This window comes from Rhinopithecus roxellana, chromosome 1 (genome assembly GCF_007565055.1).
Source record: "Rhinopithecus roxellana isolate Shanxi Qingling chromosome 1, ASM756505v1, whole genome shotgun sequence".
Lineage (NCBI taxonomy): Eukaryota > Metazoa > Chordata > Mammalia > Primates > Cercopithecidae > Rhinopithecus > Rhinopithecus roxellana.
In genome coordinates, this window is record NC_044549.1 from 120014352 (window position 1) to 120038859 (window position 24508).

A 24508-nucleotide genomic window follows, 5' to 3' on the forward strand; every position below is an offset into this window, starting at 1 on the left:
CTAATATTATAATTTATACACTTTAGTGAATGTACTATGTTATCTTAGTGTTCTCTTTGGTCATAATGAGGTTACCTTTAATGAAACAGCAATCTCCCTATCTCCCTAATCTTAGAGTCCTTACTTATTATTTATGGTTGTTATCACTATAATATGCAAATATTTGAGTACTCAAGATCATTTTTTATGTGTAATAATAAAAGACATGTTGAGGGGAGATTTGACTAAAGTTTATTTAGCACCCAACACTGACAAGGCCCTATGCAAGAAACTGGATATATAGAATGGAATCATAAATGGTCCCAGTATTAGAAAGGCTCATAATCTATTTAGAAAATTGTTATGTAAATGAATAAGACAGTTATTTAAAATGTCAATATAAAAACACATATATGAGCATTATCTTTGATTTCTTATTTATCTCTACTCTGTCTGACCCATAAGAGTTGAAAATTCTACCTCACAAACATAAACAAATTCTGTCCTCCTTCACTCCATCTTGTTTACTACCACCATCTCTTCTTTTCTGGACAACTGCAAAAGCCTTATAATTGGACTTTTGCCACCTCTCTCTCCTCGAACACAGTAATCTGGGCAACCTTTATAAAATATAGATCAGATCCAATCATGTCCTAGCTAAAACTTCCCTATAGCATACTGTTCCATTTCAAATAAAAGGTAAACTCCTTATGTCTTCAAAGCCTTGGATAATCTGTCCCTTTTAAGCCATTCTAACCTCATTTAGTACAATTCTTTTCCATGACCACATTTCATTTATTCTGATCTTAGAAAATGCCAAGTTCTTTCCCTCCTTTGCGTCTTTGTAACAGCAACTCCCTCTACCTGTAATGATGTTCTTCTTTTCATATCTCAAAACTGATTCCTTCTTTAGACGTAGCTTAAGTATCACCTTTTCAGTAGTGCCTTTTCTGGTCACTCAATCTAAATTGACCATCCAGTCAATGTCTCATATATTCTGAACTTTTTGCTCACTGATATTTTTCTTATTTGCTATTTGTTTGTTTGTTAATCCATTTCCTTCACTAGAAATATCAGCTTCATAAGAGAAGGCTACACATCTCTGAATCTCAAGTGCTTGGTGTAGCAGTACCTGACACAAAATAATAATCCATATGTAATTGTTATAATGGATAAACAAATAAAATGTGTTCAAACTAATATACGCACAGAAAAAAAAAGAGTACAGACTTAGTGAGGGGGAGGGACACTCAGGGAAGACGTTAGAGAGGTGAAACTACATATTAAAAAGAGAAATTACGATAACATGGGATAAATGCTACAAGGGAGACATGAATAAAAATCTAAAGGAGGGATTGCTTCCAAGATGACCAAACAGGAACAGCTCCGGTCCTGCAGCTCCCAGTGAGATCAATGCAGAAGATGGGTGATTTCTGCATTTCCAACTGAGGTACATGGTTCATCTCATTGGGAATGGTTGGACAGTGGGTGCAGCCCACAGAGGGCAAGCCAAAGCAGGGCAGGGCATCACCTCGCCCAGAAGTGCAAGGAGTCAGGGGATTTCCCTTTCCTAGCCAAGGGAAACTGTGACAGACTATACCTGGAGAAATGGGGCACTTCTGCCCGAATACTGCACTTTTCCCACCGTCTTAGCAATCAGCAGAACAGGAGAGTCTCTTCTGTGCCTGGCTCAGTGGGTCCCACGCCCACGGAGCCTTGCTCACTGCTAGCACAGCAGTCTGAGATTGACCTGTGAGGCAGCAGGCTGGCGAGGGGAGGGGCATCCGTCATTGCTGAGGCTTGAGTCAGGTAATTAAAGGGGCCAGGAAGCTCGAACTCGGCAGAGGTCACTGCATCTCAGCAAGGCCTACTGCCTATATAGACTCTACCTCCGTGGGAATGGAATAGCAGAAAAACAGGCAGCAGAAACTTCTGCAGACTTAAACGTCTCAGACAGCTCTGAAGAGAGCTCCCAGTTTGGCATTTGAGCTCTGAGTGGTTCTCCCAGCATGGCATTTGAGCTCTGAGAATGGACAGACTGCCTCCTCAAGCGGGTCCCTGAACCCCTGTAGCCTAACTGGGAGACACCTCCCAGTAGCGGCCAACAGACACGTCATACAGGCAGGTACCCCGCTGGGATGAAGCTTCCAGAGGAAGATCAGGCAGCAATATTTGCTGTTCTGCAATATTTGCTGCTCTGCAGCCTCCACTATTGATACCCAGGCAAGCAGGCTCTGGAGTGGACCTCCAGCAAAATTCAACGGACCTGAAGCTGAGGGAACTGACTGTTAAAAGGAAAACAAACAAACAGAAAGGAACAGCATCAACATCAACAAAAAGGACATCCACACCAAAACTCCATCTGTAGGTAACCAACATCAAAGACCAAAAGTAGATAAAACCACAAAGATGGGGAGAAACTAGAGCAGAAAAGCTGAAAATTAAAAGGAGAGTGCCTCTTCTCCTATGAAGGATCACAGCTCCTCGCCAGCAATGGAACAAAGATGGATGGAGAATAACTTTGATGAGTTGACAGCAGAAGGCTTCAGAAGGTTGGTAATAACAAACACCTCCGAGCTAAGGGAGGCACGTTCTAACCCATGACAAGGAAGCTAAAAACCTTGAAAAAAGGTTAGATGAATGGCTAACAAGAATAAGCACTGTAGAGAAGACCTAAAATGACCTGATGGAGCTGAAAACTACAGTATGAGAACTTTGTGATGCACGCATTAACTTCAATAGCTGATATGATCAAGAGGAAGAAGGATATCAGTGATTGAAGGTCAAATTAATGAAATAAAGTGATAAGACAAGTTTAGAGAGAAAAGAGTAAAAAGAAACAAAAAAGCCTCCAAGAAATATGGGACTATAAAAAGACCAAATCCACATATGATTGGTATACCTGAAGCTGACAAGGAGAATGGAACCAAGTTGCAAAACACTCTTCAGGATATTATCCAGGAGAACTTCCCCAACCTAGCAAGGCAGGCCAACATTCAAATTCAAGAAATACAGAGAACATCACAAAGATAATCCTCGAGAAAAGCAACCCCAAGACACATAATTGTCAGATTCACCAAGGTTGAAATGAAGGAAAAAATGTCAAGAGCACCCAGACGGAAAGGCTGGATTACCCACAAAGGGAATCCCATCAGACTAACAGTGGACCTCTTGACAGAAACCCTACAAGCCAGAAGAGAGTGGGGCCAATATTCAACATTCTTAAAGAAAAGAATTTTCAACCCAGAATTTCATATCCAGCCAAACTAAGCTTCCTAAGTGAAGGAGAAATAAAATCCTTTACAGACAAGCAAATGCTGAGAGATTTTGTCACCACCAGGCCTGCCTTACAAGAGCTCCTGAAGGAAGCAATAAACATAGAAAGGAACAACCGGTACCAGACACTGCAAAAACATGCCAAAATGTAAAGACCATCGATGCTAGGAAGAAATTGCATCAACTAATGAGCAAAACAACCAGCTAACATCATAATGACAGGATCAAATTCACACATAACAATATTAACCTTAAATGTAAATGGGCTAAAGGCCCCAATTAAAAGACACAGACTGGCAAATTGGATAACGAGTCAAGACCCATCAGTGTGCTGTTTTCAGGAGACCCATCTCATGTGCAGAGACACACATAGGCTCAAAATAAAGGGATGGAAGAAGATCTACCAAGCAAATGCAATGCAAAAAAAAAAAAAAAAAAAAGCAGGCCGGGCACCGTGGCTCAAGCCTGTAATCCCAGCACTTAGGGAGGCCGAGACAGGCGGATCACGAGGTCAGGAGATCAAGACCATCCTGGCTAACATGGTGAAACCCCGTCTCTACTAAAAAATACAAAAAGAAACTAGCCGGGCGAGGTGGCGGGCGCCTGTAGTCCTGGCTATTCGGGAGGCTGAGGCAGGAGAATGGCGTTAACCCAGGAGACGGAACTTGCAGTGAGCTGAGATCCGGCCACTGCACTCCAGCCTAGGTGACAGAGCAAGACTCGGTCTCAAAAAAAAAAAAAAAAAAAAAGCAGGGGTTGCAATCCTAGTCTCTGTTAAAAAGAACTTTAAACCAACAAAGATCAAAAGAGACAAAGAAGGCCATTACATAATGGTAAAGGGATCAATTCAACAAGAAGAGCTAACTATCCTAAATATAAATACATCCAATATGGGAGCACCCAGGTGCATAAAGCAAGTCCTTAGAGACTTACAAAGAGGCTTAGAATCCCACACAATAATAATGGGAGACTTTAACACTACACTGTCAATATTAGACAGATCAACAAGACAGAAGGTTAAAAAGGATATCCAGGACTTGAACTCAGCTCTGTAACAAGTCGACCTAATACACATCTACAGAACTATCCACCCCAAATCAACAGAATATACACTCTTCTCAGCACCACATCACACTTATTTCAAAATTGACCACATAATTGGAAGTAAAGCACTCCTCAGCAAATGTAAAACACAGAAATCACAACAAACTGTCTCTCAGACCACAGTGCAATCAAATTCGAACTCAGGATTAAGAAACTCACTCAAAACCACACAACTACGGGGAAACTGAACAGCCTGCTCCTGAATGACTGCTGGGTAAATAAACAAATGAAGGCAGAAATAAAGATGTTCTTTGAAACCAATGACAATAAAGACACAACATACCAGAATCTCGGGGACACATTTAAAGCAGTGTGTAGAGGGAAATTTGTAGCACTAAATGCCCACAAGAGAAAGCAGGAAAGATCTAAAATTGACACCCTAACATCACAATTAAAAGAACTAGAGAAGCAAGAGCAAACACATTCAAAAACTAGCAGAAGGCAAGAAATAACGAAGATCAGAGCAGAACTGAAAAAGATAGAGACACAAAAAAACTGAAAAAAATCAATGAGTCCAGGAGCTGGTTTTTTGAAAAGATCAACAAAACTGAGAGACTGCTAGCAAGACTAAAGAGAAGAAAAGAGAGAAGAATCAAATAGACACAATAAAAAAATGATAAAGGGGATATCACCACCCATCCCACAGAAATACAAACTACCATCAGAGAATACTATAAACACCTCTATGCAAATAAACTAGAAAATCTAGAAGAAATGGATAAATTCCTGGACACATACACCCTCCCAAGACTAAACCAGGAAGAAGTTGAATCTCTGAATAGACCAATAACAGGCTCTGAAATTAAGGCAATAATTCATAGCCTACCAACCAAAAAAGTCCAGGACCAGGTATTCACATTCAAATTCTACCAGAGGTACAAAGAGGAGCTGATACCATTCCTTCTGAAACTATTCCAATCAACAGAAAAAGAGGGAATCTTCCCTAACTCATTTCATGAGGCCAGCATCATCCTGATACCGAAGCCTGACAGAGATACAACCAAAAAAAAGAGAATTTTAGACCAGTATCTCTGATGAACATTGATGCAAAAATATACAAAAAAACACTGCCAAACCAAATCCAGCAGCACATCAGAAAGCTTATCCACCATGATCAAGTAGGCTTCATCCCTGGGATGCAGGGCTGGTTTAACATACACAAATCAATAAACGTTAATCCATCACATAAACAGAACCAATGACAAAAACCACGATTATCTCAATAGATGCAGAAAAGGCCTTTGACAAAATTCAACAACCTTCATGCTCAAAACTCACAATAAACTAGGTACTGATGGAACATACCTCAAAATAATAAGAGCTATTTATGACAAACCCACAGCCAGTATCATACTGAATGAGCAAAAACTGGAAGCATTTCCTTTGAAAACTGGCACAAGACAAGGATGCCCTGTCACCACTCCTATTCAACATAGTGTTGGAAGTTCTGGCCATGGCAATCAGGCAAGAGAAAGAAATAAAGTGTATTCAATTAGGAAAAGAGGAAGTCAAATTGTCTCTGTTTGCAGATGACATGATTGTATATTTAGAAAACCCCATTGTCTCAGCCCAAAATGTCCTTAAGCTGGTAAGCAACTTCAGCAAAGTCTCAGGATACAAAATCAGTGTGCAAAAATCACAAGCATTCTTTTACACCAATAACAGATAAACAGAGAGCCAAATCATGAGTGTACTCCCATTCACAATTGCTATAACGAGAATAAAATATCTAGCAATCCAACGTACAAGGGATGTGAATGACCTCTTCAAGGAGAACTACAAACCACTGCTCAACAAAATAAAAGAGGACATGAAGAAATGGAAGAACATTCCATACCCATGGATAGGAAGAACCAATATCGTGAAAATGGCCGTACTGCCCATGTTACAGATTCAATGTCATCCCCATCAAGCTACCAATGACTTTCTTCACAGAATTGGAAAAAACTACTTTAAAGTTCATATGGAACCAAAAAAGAGACCACACTGCCAAGACAATCCTAAGCAAAAAGAACAAAGCTGGAGGCATCACGCTACCTGACTTCAGACTATACTACAAGGCTACAGTAACCAATATAGCATGGTACTGGTACCAAAACAGAGATACAGACCAACGGAACAGAACAGAGCCCTCAGAAATAATACCACACATCTACCACCTTCTGATCTTTGACAAATCTGACAACAACAAGAAATGCAGAAAGGATTCCCAATTTAATAAATGGTGCTGGGAAAACTGGCTAACCATAAGTAGAAAGCTGAAACTGGATCCCTTCCTTACACCTTATACAAACATTAATTCAAGATGGATTAAAGACTTAAATGTTAGGCCTAAAGCCATAAAAACCCTAGAAAACCTAGGTAATACCATTCAGAACATTGGTATGGGCAAGGACTTCATGATAAAACACCAAAAGCAAGGGCAACAAAAGCCAAAATAGAAAAATGGCATCTAATTCAACTAAAAAGCTTCTGCATGGCAAAAGAAACTACCATCAGAGTGAACAGGCAACCTACAGAATGGGAGGAAATTTTTGCAATCTACTCATCTGACAAAGGGCTGATATCCAGAATCTACAAAGAACTCAAACAAATTTACAAGAAAATAAACAACTCCATCAGAAAAGTGGGCAAAGGATATGAACAGACACTTCTCAGAAGAAGATATTTATGCTGGCAACAGACATATGAAAAAATGCTCATCATCACTGGTCATCAGAGAAATGCAAATCAAAACCCCAATGTGATACCATCTCATGCCAGTTAGAATGGCAATCATTAAAAAGTTAAGAAACAACAGATGCTGGAGAGGATGTGGAGAAATAGGAAAGCTTTTACACTGTTGACGGGAGTGTAAATTAGTTCAACCATTGTGGAAAACAGTGTGATGATTCCTCAAGGATCTAGAACTAGAAATACCATTTGACCCAGCCATCCCATTAGTGGGTATATACCCAAAGGATTATAAATTATGCTACTATAAAGACATACACACACGTATGTTTATTGCAGCAGTATTCACAATAGCAAAGACTTGGAAACAACCCAAATGTCCATCAATGATAGACTGGATTAAGAAAATGTGGTACATATACACCATAGAATACTATGCATCCATAAAACAATGGATGAGTTCATGTCCTTTGCAGGGACATGGATGAAGCTGGAAACCATCATTCTCAGCAAACTACCACAAGGACAGAAAACCAAACACTGCATGTTCTTGATCATAGGTGGGAATTGAACAATGCGAACACTTGGACACAGGGCAGGAACATCACACACCAGGGCCTATTGGCGGGTAGGGGACTAGGGGAGGTATAGCATTAGGAGAAATACCTAATGTAAATGACGAGTTGGTGGGTGCAGCAAATCAATATGACACATGTATACCTATGTAACAAACCTGTACATTGTGCACATGTACCCTAGAACTTAAAGTATAATTTAAAAAAAAACAGTAAAAGAAAAGAAGAAAAAACATCTAAAGGAATAGAAAAGACAGAATGATCAATGTAAGGGTTGACGTTTGAACAATGGAAGAATGAACAATGGAAGCTATGGAAGAATGACAGGAAGCATATTAACACTGGTGGTATAGTATGGCATAGACAAAACCTGACATTGTGAAATATATGTGTGAAGGAACATTCAATGTGATTGCATATTGCATTAGAATAGGAAATTGGGCAAGGATTTGGAGCCCAGAGAGAGACCAAGTGCCTTACATGGTGTGATATTCCAAGAAAGTGGCAGAACCAGGATACAAATGCAGATCTACTGGATTCCAAGCCAATACTCTTAACAGGGGTACAGACCTGCCATTAGTGACACTCAATTGTGTGACTAAGAACACAAAGTCAAAGGATGCACATGGTATATTTAACTGAAATCTTAATTTTATTTTAATATGAAGGTAAAAAGAAGGTAATACAACCAGTATTTTAAATGCTTTCACTTTAAAATAAACACTGCTATGTTGTAATATAGAATGTACAACATGTATAAATGTTTTGGAAAAATGCAGAACGCTTCCTAAAATGTGCCTGTCACTGGGCTTCTACAGCCACCCCCTCATACTCTTTAAAAATATGTATTCTCTTCTGTCATGGGGGGCACTTTTATGGATATAAAAGTTTGAGAAATACACATTTTTATTACCCAAGGAAAGTTAGACAAGGTTTTGGGGGAACACTAAAAAAGATTTTTCCAATTTGAATATTTATCATTTTCCTCCCCAATAAAGTTAGAATGTGGGCAAGCAGAATTATTTTGAGTATCTATTTTAATATACGTGAGTTCCTTCACTATTAAATAAGTTTCCTAACAATAATCTAGATTATCAGTTAAAAGGACCTATATTCATGGAGATCCCGTAAGTTTATAGTCTTGGTGAGGCTCTTGGATTGCACACTAAATTCAATGAGAGTACATGAATAAAAGGTGTTTAAAGTAATATAGGCACAGGAAAAAGGAGTACAGACTTAGTGAGGGGGAGGGACACTCTGGGGAGACTTTAGAGAGGTGAAGTCAATATAAAAAAGATAAATTACAATAACATGGGATAAATTCTATAACTCAGACATGAACAGAGCTCTAAAGGAATAGAAAAGACAAGATGATTGACTTAAGGGTTGACATTTGAACTATTATAGCCACTTGCCATAGCTATATTGTGGTATAGAATACACAATGTATAAATGTTTTGGAAAAATGCAGAATGCTTCCTAAAACGTGCTTATCAGTGGGCTCACACAGCCACCCCCCATACCCTTTAAAAAATGTATTCTCTTCTGCCATGGAGGGGGGCACTCTGCTGGATAGAAAAGTTGAGAGATACACATTTATATTACTATATGAAAGGTAGGAAAGGTTTGGTTTTGCCATGGTCCTTAGCCATGGCGAATGTATGGTAAGATGAGCAGAAAAAACTTCAGTTCCAGGGGCCTTAATAACAAGCAATGTACAAAAGAAAATAATTTCCTTCATTGTATTAGCATGAGATAAAAGTAAGAGAGCTGAAAATGGCTTAAATATTTGTAAAGCTGCTAGCTAAAGAAAGACAGTAATGTCAGAGTTGTGGATTTAAGGAACTGTTTCTGGGATTCCTTCCAAATCCATTATCTAAAGAGAAATTCATACAAATGGAACCCACTATCATCCATCTAAGCTATGTTTATTTCAAAGTATCATGGAATGTTAGAGATGAGAGGTATCTCAAACTCAGTGATCTTTCACTCTAACTCATGTTACAGATGCAGAAACTTGAGACCAAAAGAGGTTAAGAAGTCAACTGTCAATGAAAATACAGCCTATTACTGGATGATGTATAAACATTAAAAATATCTATGTTTTAACACAATACTTTCAGTAAATAGTAACAGTTTAAATAATAAAGCAAGGATAGTTGGTAGCTTATGCCTTGTTGACTGAAGGAAGGAGTGTCCAGGGGAGGGGATATTTTGATCAAAGGATACAAAGTTTCAGTTAGACAAGAGAAATAGGTTTTTGAGATCTACTGCATGGTATAGTGACCACAGTTAATACTAATGTAGTGTACATTTCAAAATCGCTAAAAGAGTAGGGGTTTTTGTGTTGTTGTTTTTTTTTTCTTTGAAATGGAGTCTCACTCTGTTGCCCAGGCTGGAGTACACTGGCACAATCTTGGCTCACTGCAACCTCTGCCTCCCAGGTTCAAGCTATTCTCCTGCTTCAGCCTCCCGTGTAGCTGGGATTACAGGCATGCGACACCTTGCCTGGCTAATTTTTGTATTTTTATTAGAGACAAGGTTTCACCATGTTGGCCAGGCTGGTCTCGAACTCCTGACCTCAGGTGATCCACCCCCCTCCCCCATCAGCCTCACAAAATGCTGGGATCACCAGCATGAGCCACTGTGCCAGGCCTAAAAAAGTAGATTATAAATGTTCTCAACATTGTAAAGAAGTATATGAGGTGATAGATATGTTAATTAGCTTTATAGAATCATTCTACAATGTGTACATATTGAAACATAACATTGTAGCCCATAAACATACACTATTGTCAATTAAATTTTTTAAAAAATAAAATACATCAAAAATTATACAATTGAAATGTTTTTAAAATGATAAGTAAACTAGGAGAACGCTGCCCTTCCTGAAAAGGTCCCTCCCTTTCAGGGACCTCCCTAGTTAGCCTCCCTAGTAGCTGGGACTACAGGTGTGCACCACCACATCTAGCTAATTTTTGTGTTTTTTGTAGAAACAGGGTTTCACCATGCTGCCCAGGCTGGTTAGTCCTCTTTTTAAGGCTTTCCAAGAGATTCAGATAGGTCCACCAATCAGATTATCTAGAATAATCTTTACTTATAGTCAAATAATTAGGAGTTTTAAGTTTATCTTTAAAATCCCTTCATAATAAAACTTAAATTACTGTTTGATGGAATAATTGGGGTTGGTAGCCTAGCCAAGTGGACACATTAATAAAACCAACACAATGGGAGCAAACTCAGTTTTTCTTGGGAAATGTCCTCATGTCACTCATAATTAAAAGGTGTTTTGTTTGGCATAGAATTTTAGGTATTTCTTTCTCAACACATTGAAGATGTCATGCCAGTATCTTCAGATTCCATTATTACTGATGTGAAGTAAGCTGTCAATATGTCGCTCCTTTGAAGGTAATCTTTTTTCTCCTATTTAAATAAAAAAATTTCCCTTTTTCTTTAATGTTTTATAGCTGAATATACACTGTGTGTGGGCATAGATTCTTTTTTCTTTATATTATATTCTTTCTTCTTCCTTTCTATAGAAGAGCCCACAGTCCTTTCAGTTTATTCTTTCCTTGCTTTTTATTTTCTTTTCTTGAGGATCAAAATCACAATATTGGTATTTATTTGAAAGACTTTAAAATTTATTTTAAATAGCTTATAAAGAATAGTGGTTATATTTATAGAACACTTTATGTAACAGTCACGATTTGCCTTTCTTTATGGTTTTATCACATAAATATATTTACCTAATATATTATTTAGCTTTTCTTGCTTTCGAATATCACATAAAATGTCTCATCACATATCTCTTCAGTAACTTGCTCCTTTCGATTCACTCATTTTCAGTTTGGCTGTAGTTAATTCATTTCCCTGATGTTTAGTGTTCTGTTGTATGAATGTAACAATCTACTGATTTTAACACTGATGGATATCTAAGATTACATCCAGACTTTGCTTTTATGAGCAATTTTGGTAAATGACTTTTGGTACACATTTCAGAATGCGATTTCTGGGTCATAGGAAATTCATATTCTAAAAATAAAAGGGTAGTACCAAAGTGTTAACTTGTGCAAATTTACACTTCAATAAACAGTTAAATCTTTATCCCTTGCTCTATGTTCTTGCCCAAACTGGGGATTTTCAGGTTTTTAAAACTTGGCCAGTCTGGTGACCATCAAGTACTATTTCATTATTTTTTATTTGACGTTCTCTGATTACTAATGAGGCTGAGTATCTTACTGATCATTATTAGTGATGCAAGTTTCTTCATCTGCTTGTGCCTATTGAAATCTTTTGAACAATTAAATTATATTGGATGATATGCTTTTACTGGCATGTGGTAGTTTGTTTATTATACTGTAGATTCTAAATCCTTGAGCAATTTGTACGTATTGCAAATATACTGTTTTTTTTTTGATGACTAAAAGTTCTGAATTTCAATCAAGTCAAATTTATTCCATCATGTTTTAAGAAACATCTATCTCCAAAGAAATAAAAATGTCAGTTTGGTATGTTTCTTTCTAAATCTTTATACTTTTTTTTTTTTTTTTTTTTGTGGCTAAACTGTATATGCTAGGAGTCCCAATAAGAATAGCTGACATCATGGCACGTGCCTGTAATCCCAGCTACTCAGGAGGCTGAGGCAGGAGAACCGCTTGAACTTGGGAGGCAGAAGTTGCAGTGAGCTGAGATCTCGCCACTGCACTCCAGCCTGGGCAACAGAACAAGACTCCATCTCAAAAAGGAAAAAAAAAAATAGTTGGCACCTTTCTCAGAGGGAAATTTTTAGTGTTTGAAAATTAGGTATGATTTTGCAATAAGTAAAACAGGAACTTTTTGGAATCTGAATTGGAGCCATTTGATTCTTGAACATACAGAATAATTTGCCTGGCTTATACAGTCAATACTGCTTCATTTTAATCCATATATTTAACATGTCTTTTGCTCTTCCTTACTTCTTGTATCTCAGACCATCCAACTTGGATCTTTCATTTGAGAAGATTTTCTCCCTGAGGTACTTCCTTAAAGTACTTCCTTAAGGATTTCTTTTTGCTATTGGTGTATGAGTCAGGGTTCAACTGGAGAAGAAAAAACAGTTGGAGATTCTATATTTATACACATACACATGAGATTTATGAGAAGGAATTGGCTTACATGATTGCAGGGCTGGCTAAGCAAGTCTGAAATTCACAGGACAGGTTGTCAGTAAGGGAAAATCATGGACAGTCTTGAGCTAAGGGGCAAAGAACCAAGCTGTCATCCACAAGTAGAATTCTCTCTCTGAAGGAAACCTTACTCCTGTTTTGTTGCTGTTGTTGTTGTTTGCTTGTTTGTTTTGACACAGGGTCTCACTCTGTCACCCAGGTTGGAGTGCAGTGGCAGGCATGCTCACAGCTCACTGCAGCCTCAACCACCTGGGCTCAGGTGATCCACGTTAGCCTCCATAGTAGCTGGGACTATAGGTGTGAACTACTATATCCAGCTAATTTTTGTATTTTTTGTAGAAACAGGGTTTCACCATACTGCCCAGGCTGGTTAGTCCTCTTTTTTTTTTTTTTTTTTTTTATTATACTTTAAGTTCTAGGGTACATGTGCATAACGTGCAGGTTTGTTACATATGTATACTTATGCCATGTTGGTGTGCTGCACCCATCAACTCGTCAGCACCCATCAATTCATCATTTATATCATGTATAACTCCCCAATGCAGTCCCTCCCTCCTCCCCCCTCCCCCCTCCCCATGATAGGCCCCAGTGCGTGATGTTCCCCTTCCCGAGTCCAAGTGATCTCATTGTTCAGTTCCCACCTATGAGTGAGAACATGCGGTGTTTGGTTTTCTGTTCTTGTGATAGTTTGCTAAGAATGATGGTTTCCAGCTGCATCCATGTCCCTACAAAGGACGCAAACTCATCCTTTTTTATGGCTGCATAGTATTCCATGGTGTATATGTGCCACATTTTCTTAATCCAGTCTGTCACAGATGGACATTTGGGTTGATTCCAAGTCTTTGCTATTGTGAATAGTGCCGCAATAAACATACGTGTACATGTGTCTTTGTAGTAGAATAATTTATAATCCTTTGGGTATATACCCAGTAGTGGGATGGCTGGGTCATATGGTACATCTAGTTCTAGATCCTTGAGGAATTGCCATACTGTTTTCCATAATGGTTGAACTAGTTTACAATCCCACCAACAGTGTAAAAGTGTTCCTATTTCTCCACATCCTCTCCAACACCTGTTGTTTCCTGACTTCTTAATGATTGCCATTGGGGTTAGTCCTCTTTTTAAGGCTTTCCAAGTGATTCAGATAGGTTCACCAATTAGATTATCTAGAATAATCTTCTTTATTTACAGTCAAATGATTAGGAGTTTTAATTTTATCTTTAAAATCCCTACACAGCAAAACCTAAATTGCTGTTTGATGGAATAATTGAGGATGGTAGCCTAGCCAAGTGGACACATTAATAAAACCAACACAGTGGGAACAAACTCAGTTTTTCTTGGGAACTGTCCTCATGTCACTCATAATTCAAAGGTGTTTTGTTTGGCACAGAATTCTAGGCATTTTTTTCTCAACACATAGAAGATATCATGCCAGTATCTTCTAGATTCCATTGTTGCTGCTGTGAAGTAAGCCATCAATATGTTGCTCCTTTGAAGGTAATCTTTTTTTCTCCTATTTAAAAAAAAAATTCCCTTTTCTTTAGTGTTTTATAGCTGAATATACACTGCGTGTGGGCATAGATTCTTCTTTATTCAGTTTGGATGTTAAGACTTCATAAATTTGTAAATTTATGAAGTGTATTTTCACTGGTTCTGTCACTATCCTTTCAACTACTGTCTCTGCTCCATTTTCTGTCTTCACCTATTAGAACCGACTATATGAATTTAAGGACATTCTTAGTCTACCCTCTACATCTATCAACTTCCTGTATTTTCTATTTCTCTGTCTTTCCATACCATATTCTGTATAACTTCTTTTCCAAATATATCTTCAGCTTAGCAAACCTCTCTTCACTTATATCTGATCTGCAGTTACACCCATCAATTTATTTAATTTCAGTTATTACATGCTTCCCTAAGAGAAGTTTATTTGCTACCTCTTTGAAATTGTCTTTGCACTCTTTTTTTTTTTTTTTTTTTTTTGAGACGGAGTCTTGCTCTGTCGCCCAGGCTGGAGTGTAGTGGCGCGATCTCAGCTCACTGCAAGCTCCGCCTCCCGGGCCCACGCCATTCTCCTGCCTCAGCCTCCCGAGTAGCTGGGACCACAGGCGGCCGCCACCGCGCCCGGCTAATTTTTTTGTATTTTTAGTAGAGACGGGGTTTCACCGTGTTAGCCAGGATGGTCTCGATCTCCTGACCTTGTGATCCGCCCGCCTCAGCCTCCCAAAGTGCCGGGATTACAGGCGTGAGCCACCGCGCCCGGCCTGTCTTTGCACTCTTTAAAGTTTTTCTTCTCTGAACATTTTAAAGCTTGTTTCTTCTTTCAACATGTTAAACAGGCTATTTTCATATTCTATTTCTGATAATTCCAATATTTAAAATCTTTGCAAGTCAGTTTCATCTGTTGTTTCTGCTAGCTCTCATTTATAATTTGTTTCCTTGTATTTTTAATAATTTTTCTTTTTTCTTTTTTTTTTTTGAGACAGAGTCTCACTCTGTCGCCCAGGCCAGAGTGCAACAGTGCAATCTCAGTCACTGCAAGCTCCACCTCCCAGGTTAATGCCATTCTCCTGCCTCAGCCTCCCAAGTAGCTGGGACTACAGGTGCCTGCCACCACGCCCAGCTAATTTTTTTTTTTTTTTTTCAGTAGAGACGGAGTTTCACCGTATTAGCCAGGATAGTCTCGATCTCCTGGCCTGATCCACCCATTCCGGTCTCCCAAATGCTGGGATTACAGGTACCTGTTGCTAGGATCTAATAATTTTTCTCCTGTGAGTCACTGTACCCGGTTCTTTTAATAATTTTTAACAGTAAAATATCTTTTTGGACTTTTAGCTGGACGAATTATTTGATGCCTGGCTGAAGGTGATTTCCTGAAGAGGGAATGTATGTTTGCCTCTTCCTGAGGTCTGGGGGCACATTTAGGGTCACTTTAAATTTGGTTTGAGTTTTGTCAGCCAAAATCAGAAAATATTAATTCAGGCTGCAAATTCCTGTGCAGGCTGACATGTGGTTACTTCTTAGCAGCACTTTTCCCTTCCCTCTACCCAGCACTAATGCTTTGGATGTATGAGTTTCCTTACAGATCCCCAGGAAACTGAGTGAGAAAGGAAGCACCTTTATTTGTAGTTTACTTGTACACTAAGTCTTCTCAGAATTACAGGAATTGGGTCTCCTATTACACTTCTCATCCTGTAAAACGAGCACTAGGTTTTGTCTCTTACACTGTCTCAATGTAAGGAGTTCTTTAAATATTACGTTTTAAATTGTAGTATGTAGGTTATCTATGGATCCTACCTTGCCATATTATCAGAAATTAAACTTCACTTTAACTCTTTCCTTAAAATTATATGCTGCTTTCCTGGGTCAAAGTCCTCTCAAATTTGAAGCATAAGCTGTGCTAAGAGATAACCTGAATAATTCTAGACCTATAATGGATCACAAAGTCATAGTTACAAATCTTTTGTAACTAATAAATATTTTTATATTTTTTCAGCTGTATCAGTAGAATCTTTGAGGATTCATCTGTGTTAGTTTTTTACCAACTGACTCTTCCTTTAGAAGTTTGTGAAACTCTGTCAACAAGAATCTTTTTCAATCCTTTCAGGGCTATCTGCATGTATGACTTTTTAAAGAATCATAAGTATATCAAGTTCTAGAAGACAGCCAATTTGTGCAAGTAAGACTATCCACATTGTCCATATAATTAGTTCTTTGGTTGACTATTTTCATATTTTACATTTAACCTCCTTGACCAAATTGTATTTTTTAAAAGTCCTACACAGATAGGTATTTTTTAATGTAATTTCTCTAAGAATGAGGCAGACATTAAGATTTGCTGAGCATCAACAAAGCATCATGCACTGTGCTGAGAGTTACACGTGTTAATTCACATAAACCTTACTATAATCCTGTGAGGTAGGTGGTGATATTTCTATTTTAAAGAAAAAGAAGAATGTACTAATGTAAAATAGATACTCTGTGATACAGTCAAGATGTAACCCAACTATACATGACTCCTAAAAAGTAAATGCTTCTGTAACTATGCAAAAAAATTACCGTTTTGTTAACTTTATTAAGTGGTAAGGATCTAGTTACAGAAGCTCATAATCATAGGGAAGTAAGTTAGATATTCTACCTACCCATTCAACCCCTGACCCCCATATAATCTTCACAACTCAGTTTTGATAATGGAAGACAGTGTCTCTTCTTGACAGAGAAAAATACAAAAAGGTACTGATATTTTACTCAACAAGCATGCACTGCATGACTAGCCTGGGACTGTACTGTGCTATACTTTAGCATTTATAAAGTACTATCACTTCATCTTCCTTTCAACCCTGGGAAGTAATTCAGTCTATGCTTGAAGACCTCTAGGGACAAAACGTTCCAAAAGCAGCCCACTCTATTTTTTGGAAATTCACAAGACATCTCTGATCATGAAATCCATGCTCCTTAAGTTTGTATATAGAATAACCTTAACCGTTTCCTTAATGTAAAACTTCACTTATTGGAAGACAGGTATCTCTCCCTGCCCCAGAGTATTTTGTAATCTCAGATAATTTTTTAAAAATTCCTCAGAAGTAGTAGCATTAATTGTTGCCATGTTGATTTCTTTACTGACCTAATTTGAAGGTTATTTTGAGTTATATAGTATATTTTCTTCTAACAGTTCAAAAAAATTGTTAAGACTGTCAGCTTCTCAAGGGCATTACTGACTTTTTATTCATTTTTGTATCCTGGCCCTAAGCACAGTTTATGACACACAGTAGGTCTTCATTAAATGCTTAATTCACATAGTAAACTTTACACTTAACACTGTCATACGGAATAAGAAAAACAACTGTTAAGAACTTAATTCAAAATTTGTATACAGAAACGAAGACAACCCAATTTAAGAGACTTGCTATGATTACACATTGGAATGACAGAACCGGTGCATCCAAAATTTCTGAAATCTGATGTCTAGTTACTGCTTTTTTGAAATAGCAATTATATTTTCTGAACCAAAAATCAGGACAAACAGCATAACCATGAGTCTTATTTCTAATTCTGAATGCATGAGTATTAAAAAGTCTTACAAAGCTTAAACAGTTAAATATTCATTTTATGAACTATTTTATAAACTGTATTACAATGGAATAATCCTATAAAAAGTTTGTTTACCATATCAATCCACCATACCAAAATAACTTCTTCTAAGATGCCTTATATAAGTAAAACTAGTCATGTTGCTGCTGCTTCTGTGAATGTATATTCTTCCTCAATAAGACTTTAAGCTCTATCACATTTGATGAGAAATTTTTTAATAGCAAAGTTATTACATAGTATTTCTAGAGTGCTATGTCATAACTAGTTACAGAGTTATAAAAGAAAGAAAACTTTCCTGAAATTCTAGAAAAGATGCTACTCAGGGTTTGTACATAGTTTTATAGTAATACAAACATGTAAAACTGACGATGTTCTGTTACAAAAGAAAAATGTGGAGGTCCATTCTTACCTGTTTAAAAAGCTGGAGGTTAACTGCAGTTTCCAGGAACTGTTTCATCACGCTTGAGCGGTGCTTTACAAAACTCTCCTCACAGAAAGTGATGGGCTCACCCTAGATAGAAATAAAGATTTTAAGGGCATCAATAAAAGGTCAGAGAGAACTAGTTTCTTTAAATTGGTATGTGGAGAGTGATAGAGGAAGTGTAAGGTACAGAAGCAACAGACCCTTCCTTACACAGAATAGTTAGATTTTAGTGTAGCAGAAACATTCCTCTACTAATAAGCCTGTACTATAGCTTTTTAATCCAGGATCCCATGGACTCTTAAAATTACTCAATTTTACTCCCTCAAGTAAGAGTAAATCCCCTAAAAATAAAGATTTGACATCATATTTAATTATGAGTATTAAGCATAGCACACATACCTGAAAATATCACATAATTTTATTGCATCCTGATTAGAAATAACATCGTTACTATAAAAACTGCTGCATGATTTTTGACATTCGCACTTAGTTGTTATGATCATTAATTTATTTTTTAATTAAGGAAAAGATTTTACAATCCCCTTCTCTTCATGATTGCAAAACAATTCAGACTGGATGCTTTCCAGGATAAGTCCTATTTGGCATATGCTTTCATTAATCCTTTGTACTAAGTATTCATATCTTTGCAAGCATCTTGCGGTAGCTCTACCAAGTGCTCCTCCAAACCAGAAAGGACTTAAATCTCAAGTCCTACTGATTCCATTTGTTTTCTACTTATTCCTTTGCACGAATGCAGAAAATCATCACCCACTGGCTAACTCCTACCACCTATTTCCCTCATCAGTCTGAACAGTCCTCTAACCCATTCAACACAAAGTGACTAAACTTTATGACAAAAATGAAAACAGAGATGAATAAAAATGATTCATTCATTATAATGCACATTGTAGCAATATTTATGTTATAAGAAAAGGAAAAAGTGTGCCTGCTTACCTTCTAATAGAACTTTGAAAAAATAACAATTATAATTTAATTAGCATTATAATTTAATCTTAAGACTCAATATTATTACAGATATCTTTAAGTACAATTCTGAAAATAGGTTCCTGTATAAATAAAATAATGAGAGTAACTATCTATGTAATTCAACTATTACCACTTTCTGATAAAGTTAATACACTATAGAACTGTACTGTCACATTCAGTAGACACTAGTCACATGCAGCTACGTAAATGTAAATTTATGAAGATTAATTAAAACTTCAGTTTCTCAGTCATACTAGCTGTATTCGAACTGCTCAATGGTCACATGTGGCTAGTGGCTACTATATTGAACAGCACAGATATGGAACATTTCCTTTAGCATAAAGTTTTCCTGGATAGCACTGCTATAAGAAAAAGAAAACAAAATTCAAACAAATTATTAAAGAAGACAATTCAATAAACTCTTAAGTGGTGTCACCTACCACCAGCCACCAGCCAATGAATGATGATAAAAATGTCATTATATATTTTTACCCAAATGATTGCTAATTTTTTTCAGGGGTGAAGGGTTGGGGAGGGGGTCATTCTGCCATGCAGGCAGGATTATAGTGGTTCATTCATAGCTCACTGCAGCCTGACCTCCTGGGCTCAGGTGATCCTCCCACCTCAGCCCCCCGAGTAGCTGGGACTACAGGCACATGCCACGATGCCCGGGTAACATTTTGTATTTTCTGTAGAGAAAGGGTTTCGCTATGTTGCTGAAGTTGGTCTCAAACTCCTGGGCTCAAGTGATCTCCCCACCTCGGCCACTCAAAAAGCTGGAATTCTAGGCACAAGCCACCAACCCAGCCTATTATTGCCAATCGTAAAGAGCTACAGATGATTTTTAAATTATATATTTTTTAAACTGGACTAATTTACATAAATATATTTTGGATGATCACAAATGTACTATATTGTCCACTATCACAGAATTTATAATCTATTAGAGGAAGAAAATCTACAATAGGCAAGCCTGTTAAAGACAAAGGTCTATTGTTTTCTAATCTCTAGTACTAGCATCATCCCTAGTTACACTGGGAGCCTGGTAAATGTTTTATGATTGAGTTGTAAAAATAAAATAAAAATAGCAAATGAGCTAAGCCTTATTCCATATGACATATCATCTTCGCAAAAATAAATACAATTTTAAAAATAAATATAAGTAATTGCCTCTAATGGCAGTTCTGGCATCACTGCTATTACAAAGTAATCAGGACTAAGAGTAACTTTAGTTTTTATGTGATAGATTTTTCTTTAAACATGTAAAGATGTATTTCAAGACAAGAAGAAATGGATGAGACCAAGGTCTATGCTTTCTTAAAAGTTGGGCATAGTTTATTTATTAGCCCATGTGAAGTAAGCTGGAAGAATTCTGTCCTCATTAACCTCTGAGTGCTTTCAATCTCTCCAGAGAACAAGTAAAGAAAAAGCTCAGATTTGCTGTTCATCCACTTGTGATGACACAAATCATGGAAAAACTTTGAACTAAACCTTCAATTTGATTAACACGGTTTGTTTACTAAGAATCTCTGATAATAACAAAAGACAAAGCACTGACACATTAGAATTTTCTCTCAAAGAAAAAAAATAAGTCTTTATTAATAACGCTCTAAAGTTGTATATATTAATACACAGGAACCTCAATTACTGCCATCATTGGAGGCCTCAATTATTGTCATCCTTAAGGCATATGCTATGAAACAGATTATACTAATAAATGACTCTGCAATACGAGTTCTTTAAAACCAAAGTTGAATTGAATGACATGAGAAGAATTTTGCCTATGATTTTAACCCAGGTTATGAGTATTTGAAGTTCATGTGGTTAACTACATTGTTAAACATTTCATGGCAAAATCGATAGGACTAGTTTGTCAATTGATATGCAGTGATGTTTCTCAAAGTGTGATCCAAGGTCAGACTTTTCCACAGGATCTGTAGCATTAAAAGTATTTGCATAATAATGTAAGTCATTATTGGCACCCTTGTCTCTCATTTTCTCCTAAGATCCAAGTGTTTCCCAAAAGCTACCTGGTTGGCAATACTGCAATAGACTGAATACAGAATCAAATATCAGAATCCAGCTGACTTCTACTAAGCTAGATATTAAAAAGCCCTGAAAAAAATGTAAAACGATATTGTTCAGACTAAATTTGTTTAGGAATATAGCAATTTTTCATAAAAATGTTTTATATTCATATTTAGTTTATACTGCTTTAAAAATAAATGTATATTTTTTCAGTTTTAATTTCTAATATGGTAAATATTTATACAGATACCTCACATAAATGAAGGCTCTTTGATAATTTTTGAGAGTATAAAGACATCCGGAGACCAAAATGTTTGAGAACTACTGATATACAGTAACAAGTAGGGGTCAAAGGTGACTTCCAGATTTCTAGATTAAGGGTCATAAAATGACATTATTTATTAGAAACTGAAAATATAGAAAGAAAACCACATTTAAGGAGAAGTTGATAAAATCAATATCGGCATATGTTTTTGGTAGTATTCCTACTGGAGCCTGAGACAGGGGTTCTTGTACAATTGATTTTCGCAGATCACTCTCAGGAAAAAGGTATTAAGGAAAACAAGACAGGGCAGAGGAAAAAGTCAAACAAGAATATGGTCTCAACTGGAGATGAGCTTCAGCCGAATCCCATGAGAAAGCACCAACTGTACCACAGACTTGATCCCACTTTGAGGCAGAGAGGCCAGCGTCTTACATCCCGTATAAGAAGTGTTCTTTTTCAATGCTGAGAGGTGCAAAGATGAAGGATGAACATAGTTTTCCTGGTGATGCACTCCCATTTAGCTAAGGGCAATTTTTCACAAAACAAGTACAACAATAAGTTCAGGGGATCTGGGCAGGGCACCAACAATATCTACCACCGATGTTTGAGAAACACATGAAGGTATGTAGCACAAAGCTAGAAACTCGTGTTAGGAAAATTTGTTATTTAATACACACTTAAGAATTATCTGTACAGATATGAGTATTAAAGTTGAGTTGATCACTCTACTTACAGAAAACGACTTATGCAATTAAGAAATACCCATCTATAACCTATTTTTTAAATGTTGTATTATTCATTCACAGAAAAGTAAGTAAACGTATGATTCTGTAGAGACACAAAGTAACCAGGTAGAAACATAAAACAATGGAAAAGAAAATCTCTTCATGAGATAATTCTGACATGACAGAAAAATTACTGAATATTTTGCTCCATAAAACAGTGATGAGGCAAAAAGAAAGGAATCAAAAGCAGTCATCTCGATGGAAAGCCCAACAAAGGAACATAAACAGCTATCAGGAAAACATAATCAGCAGTAGAATCAGAATAAAGTTTACAATACAGAGAAGGGAAACAGATTTTCGTAGGGACTTATTTTCTGCCATACATTCAAGGTTATTTTCATATATCTTATCTGTGAACTCTGGAGGTCTGGGACTAAATTCTTGTTCATCTTTGCATTCCCTTTGGCAGTGGTCCCCAAACTTTTTGGCACTAGACAGGGATTTTGTGGAAGACAATTTTTCCACAGACAGCAGAAGTGGGAAATGGTTGTGGGATGATTCAAGCGCATTACATTTATTGTGTACTTTATATTATTATGACATTGTAATACATAATGAAATAATTCTACAAGTCACTATAATGTAGAATCAATCAGTGGGAGCCCTGAGCTTGTTTTCCTGCAACTAGATGGTCTTATCTGGGGGTAATGGGAGACAGTGACAGATCATCAGGCATTAGATTCTCATAAGGAGCGCGCAACCTAGATCTCTCACATATGCAGTTCATAATAGGGGTTTTGCTCCTATGAGACAGGAGGTGGAGCTCAAGCAGTAATGTGAGCCATGGGGAGTGGCTGTAAATACAGATGAAGCTTCATTCCCTCGCCTGCCGCTCACCTCCTGCCATCTGGCCTGGTTCCTAATGGGAGTGGGGATCCCTGCCCTGCAGCAACCAACCCAGTACTCTGCATTTTGAGTGTTAAATAAATATCTCCTAGTTACTATATGAATTATTTACACAGAATAATTAAGCCACAAGTAAGTTATGGACGAAATAGAGCTGTTTTTCTACCTTAGTATTATGTTCAACTTCAGAGTGATAATCATTACTGACATAATGTTTGTGTTTGTTTGTTTTACGAATGAGTATCTTTCAAGTTCTATATATTGTACCTGGAGTAGAAAACTTTCTAAGAACAAGAAAATACTTAAAACATAGATTAGATCTTATACTACCAGGATGTGTATGACTTAGCAAGAGTTCACTGTGAAAGAAAATTAGGGTATCAGAAAGAATGATAAAGTAAAAAATGTGAAATATAATCCAAAACATCAACATTATACTTATTCGGTTCCTTAATGCACCTGGACTCAATGTAATGTCACCATTACATAAGGAGTATAAACAAACTAAGCAAAAATGTCTGCATATTGATGGCTATTTTAAATTTAAAATCTCTGAAAGACTCTGCTGTCAGATATCTCACGGGAATGTTCAAATATTTGCAGATTCTCACAGGAAATAGTAATAAATGATTTTCAGGTTATACAGCATATTCCTTCTACATGTCCCAATGCTATTATTACATAAGGTACAGCAACTCTACTTTCAGAGTATATTAACCATGGAAACAGTAATTTTCTTCCATTGTTGGCACTTTAGCTAGAAATCAATGAAAAAAAACCTCACAGTCAAACTATAAAGTTTAACCATCAGCATCAAAATATTTTATTTGTACATATTATTTTGTTACTTTATCCTCAAGTTGCTGGATCTGTCTTGAAAAAAGAAAAACTACAGCTACCTACTAATATTCTATTTACCTATGAATCAGCAACTTAAGATAGAAAAAGGAACTAATTTTTCTAAATTAGACATTGCTGTTTCTAGCTTTTTGTGTGAATTTAAATACTTAGAAAAAATTAATAGATTGTGCATTAACTTTGTGCATACTATTTAAAAATACATTTTTCTTCCCCACAACTTAAGACAATGAGAAAAACACTCTCCATTCTCATAAAACATATCAGTGATATATAAATTGAACACTTCCTACCCAAGTCCCTAGTTCTATCTGTTCCAAAGTACTTGAGGAGAAACTGTATATTATTACTGAAGCAATAAAGCAAAATTCTCTCCCTATTAATTAGAAATGAGCAGAAAGAAAGTGCCATAAAACAACTTCTATCCATTAGAAAGCCAGATGCACACCAAC

General features: G+C 36.9%; 1 protein-coding gene across 3 annotated transcripts in view; it reads right to left on the minus strand.

Annotated features, from left to right (window-relative positions):
- DENND1B (DENN domain containing 1B) overlaps positions 1–24508 on the minus strand; it is a 288795-nt gene that overhangs the window by 64664 nt on the left and 199623 nt on the right. For all 3 annotated transcript variants that reach the window (XM_030929666.1, XM_030929664.1, XM_030929667.1), the window contains one exon: positions 18273–18374. In XM_030929666.1, the coding sequence (XP_030785526.1) occupies positions 18273–18374 (102 nt within the window). The remainder of the gene's footprint in view (positions 1–18272; positions 18375–24508) is intronic.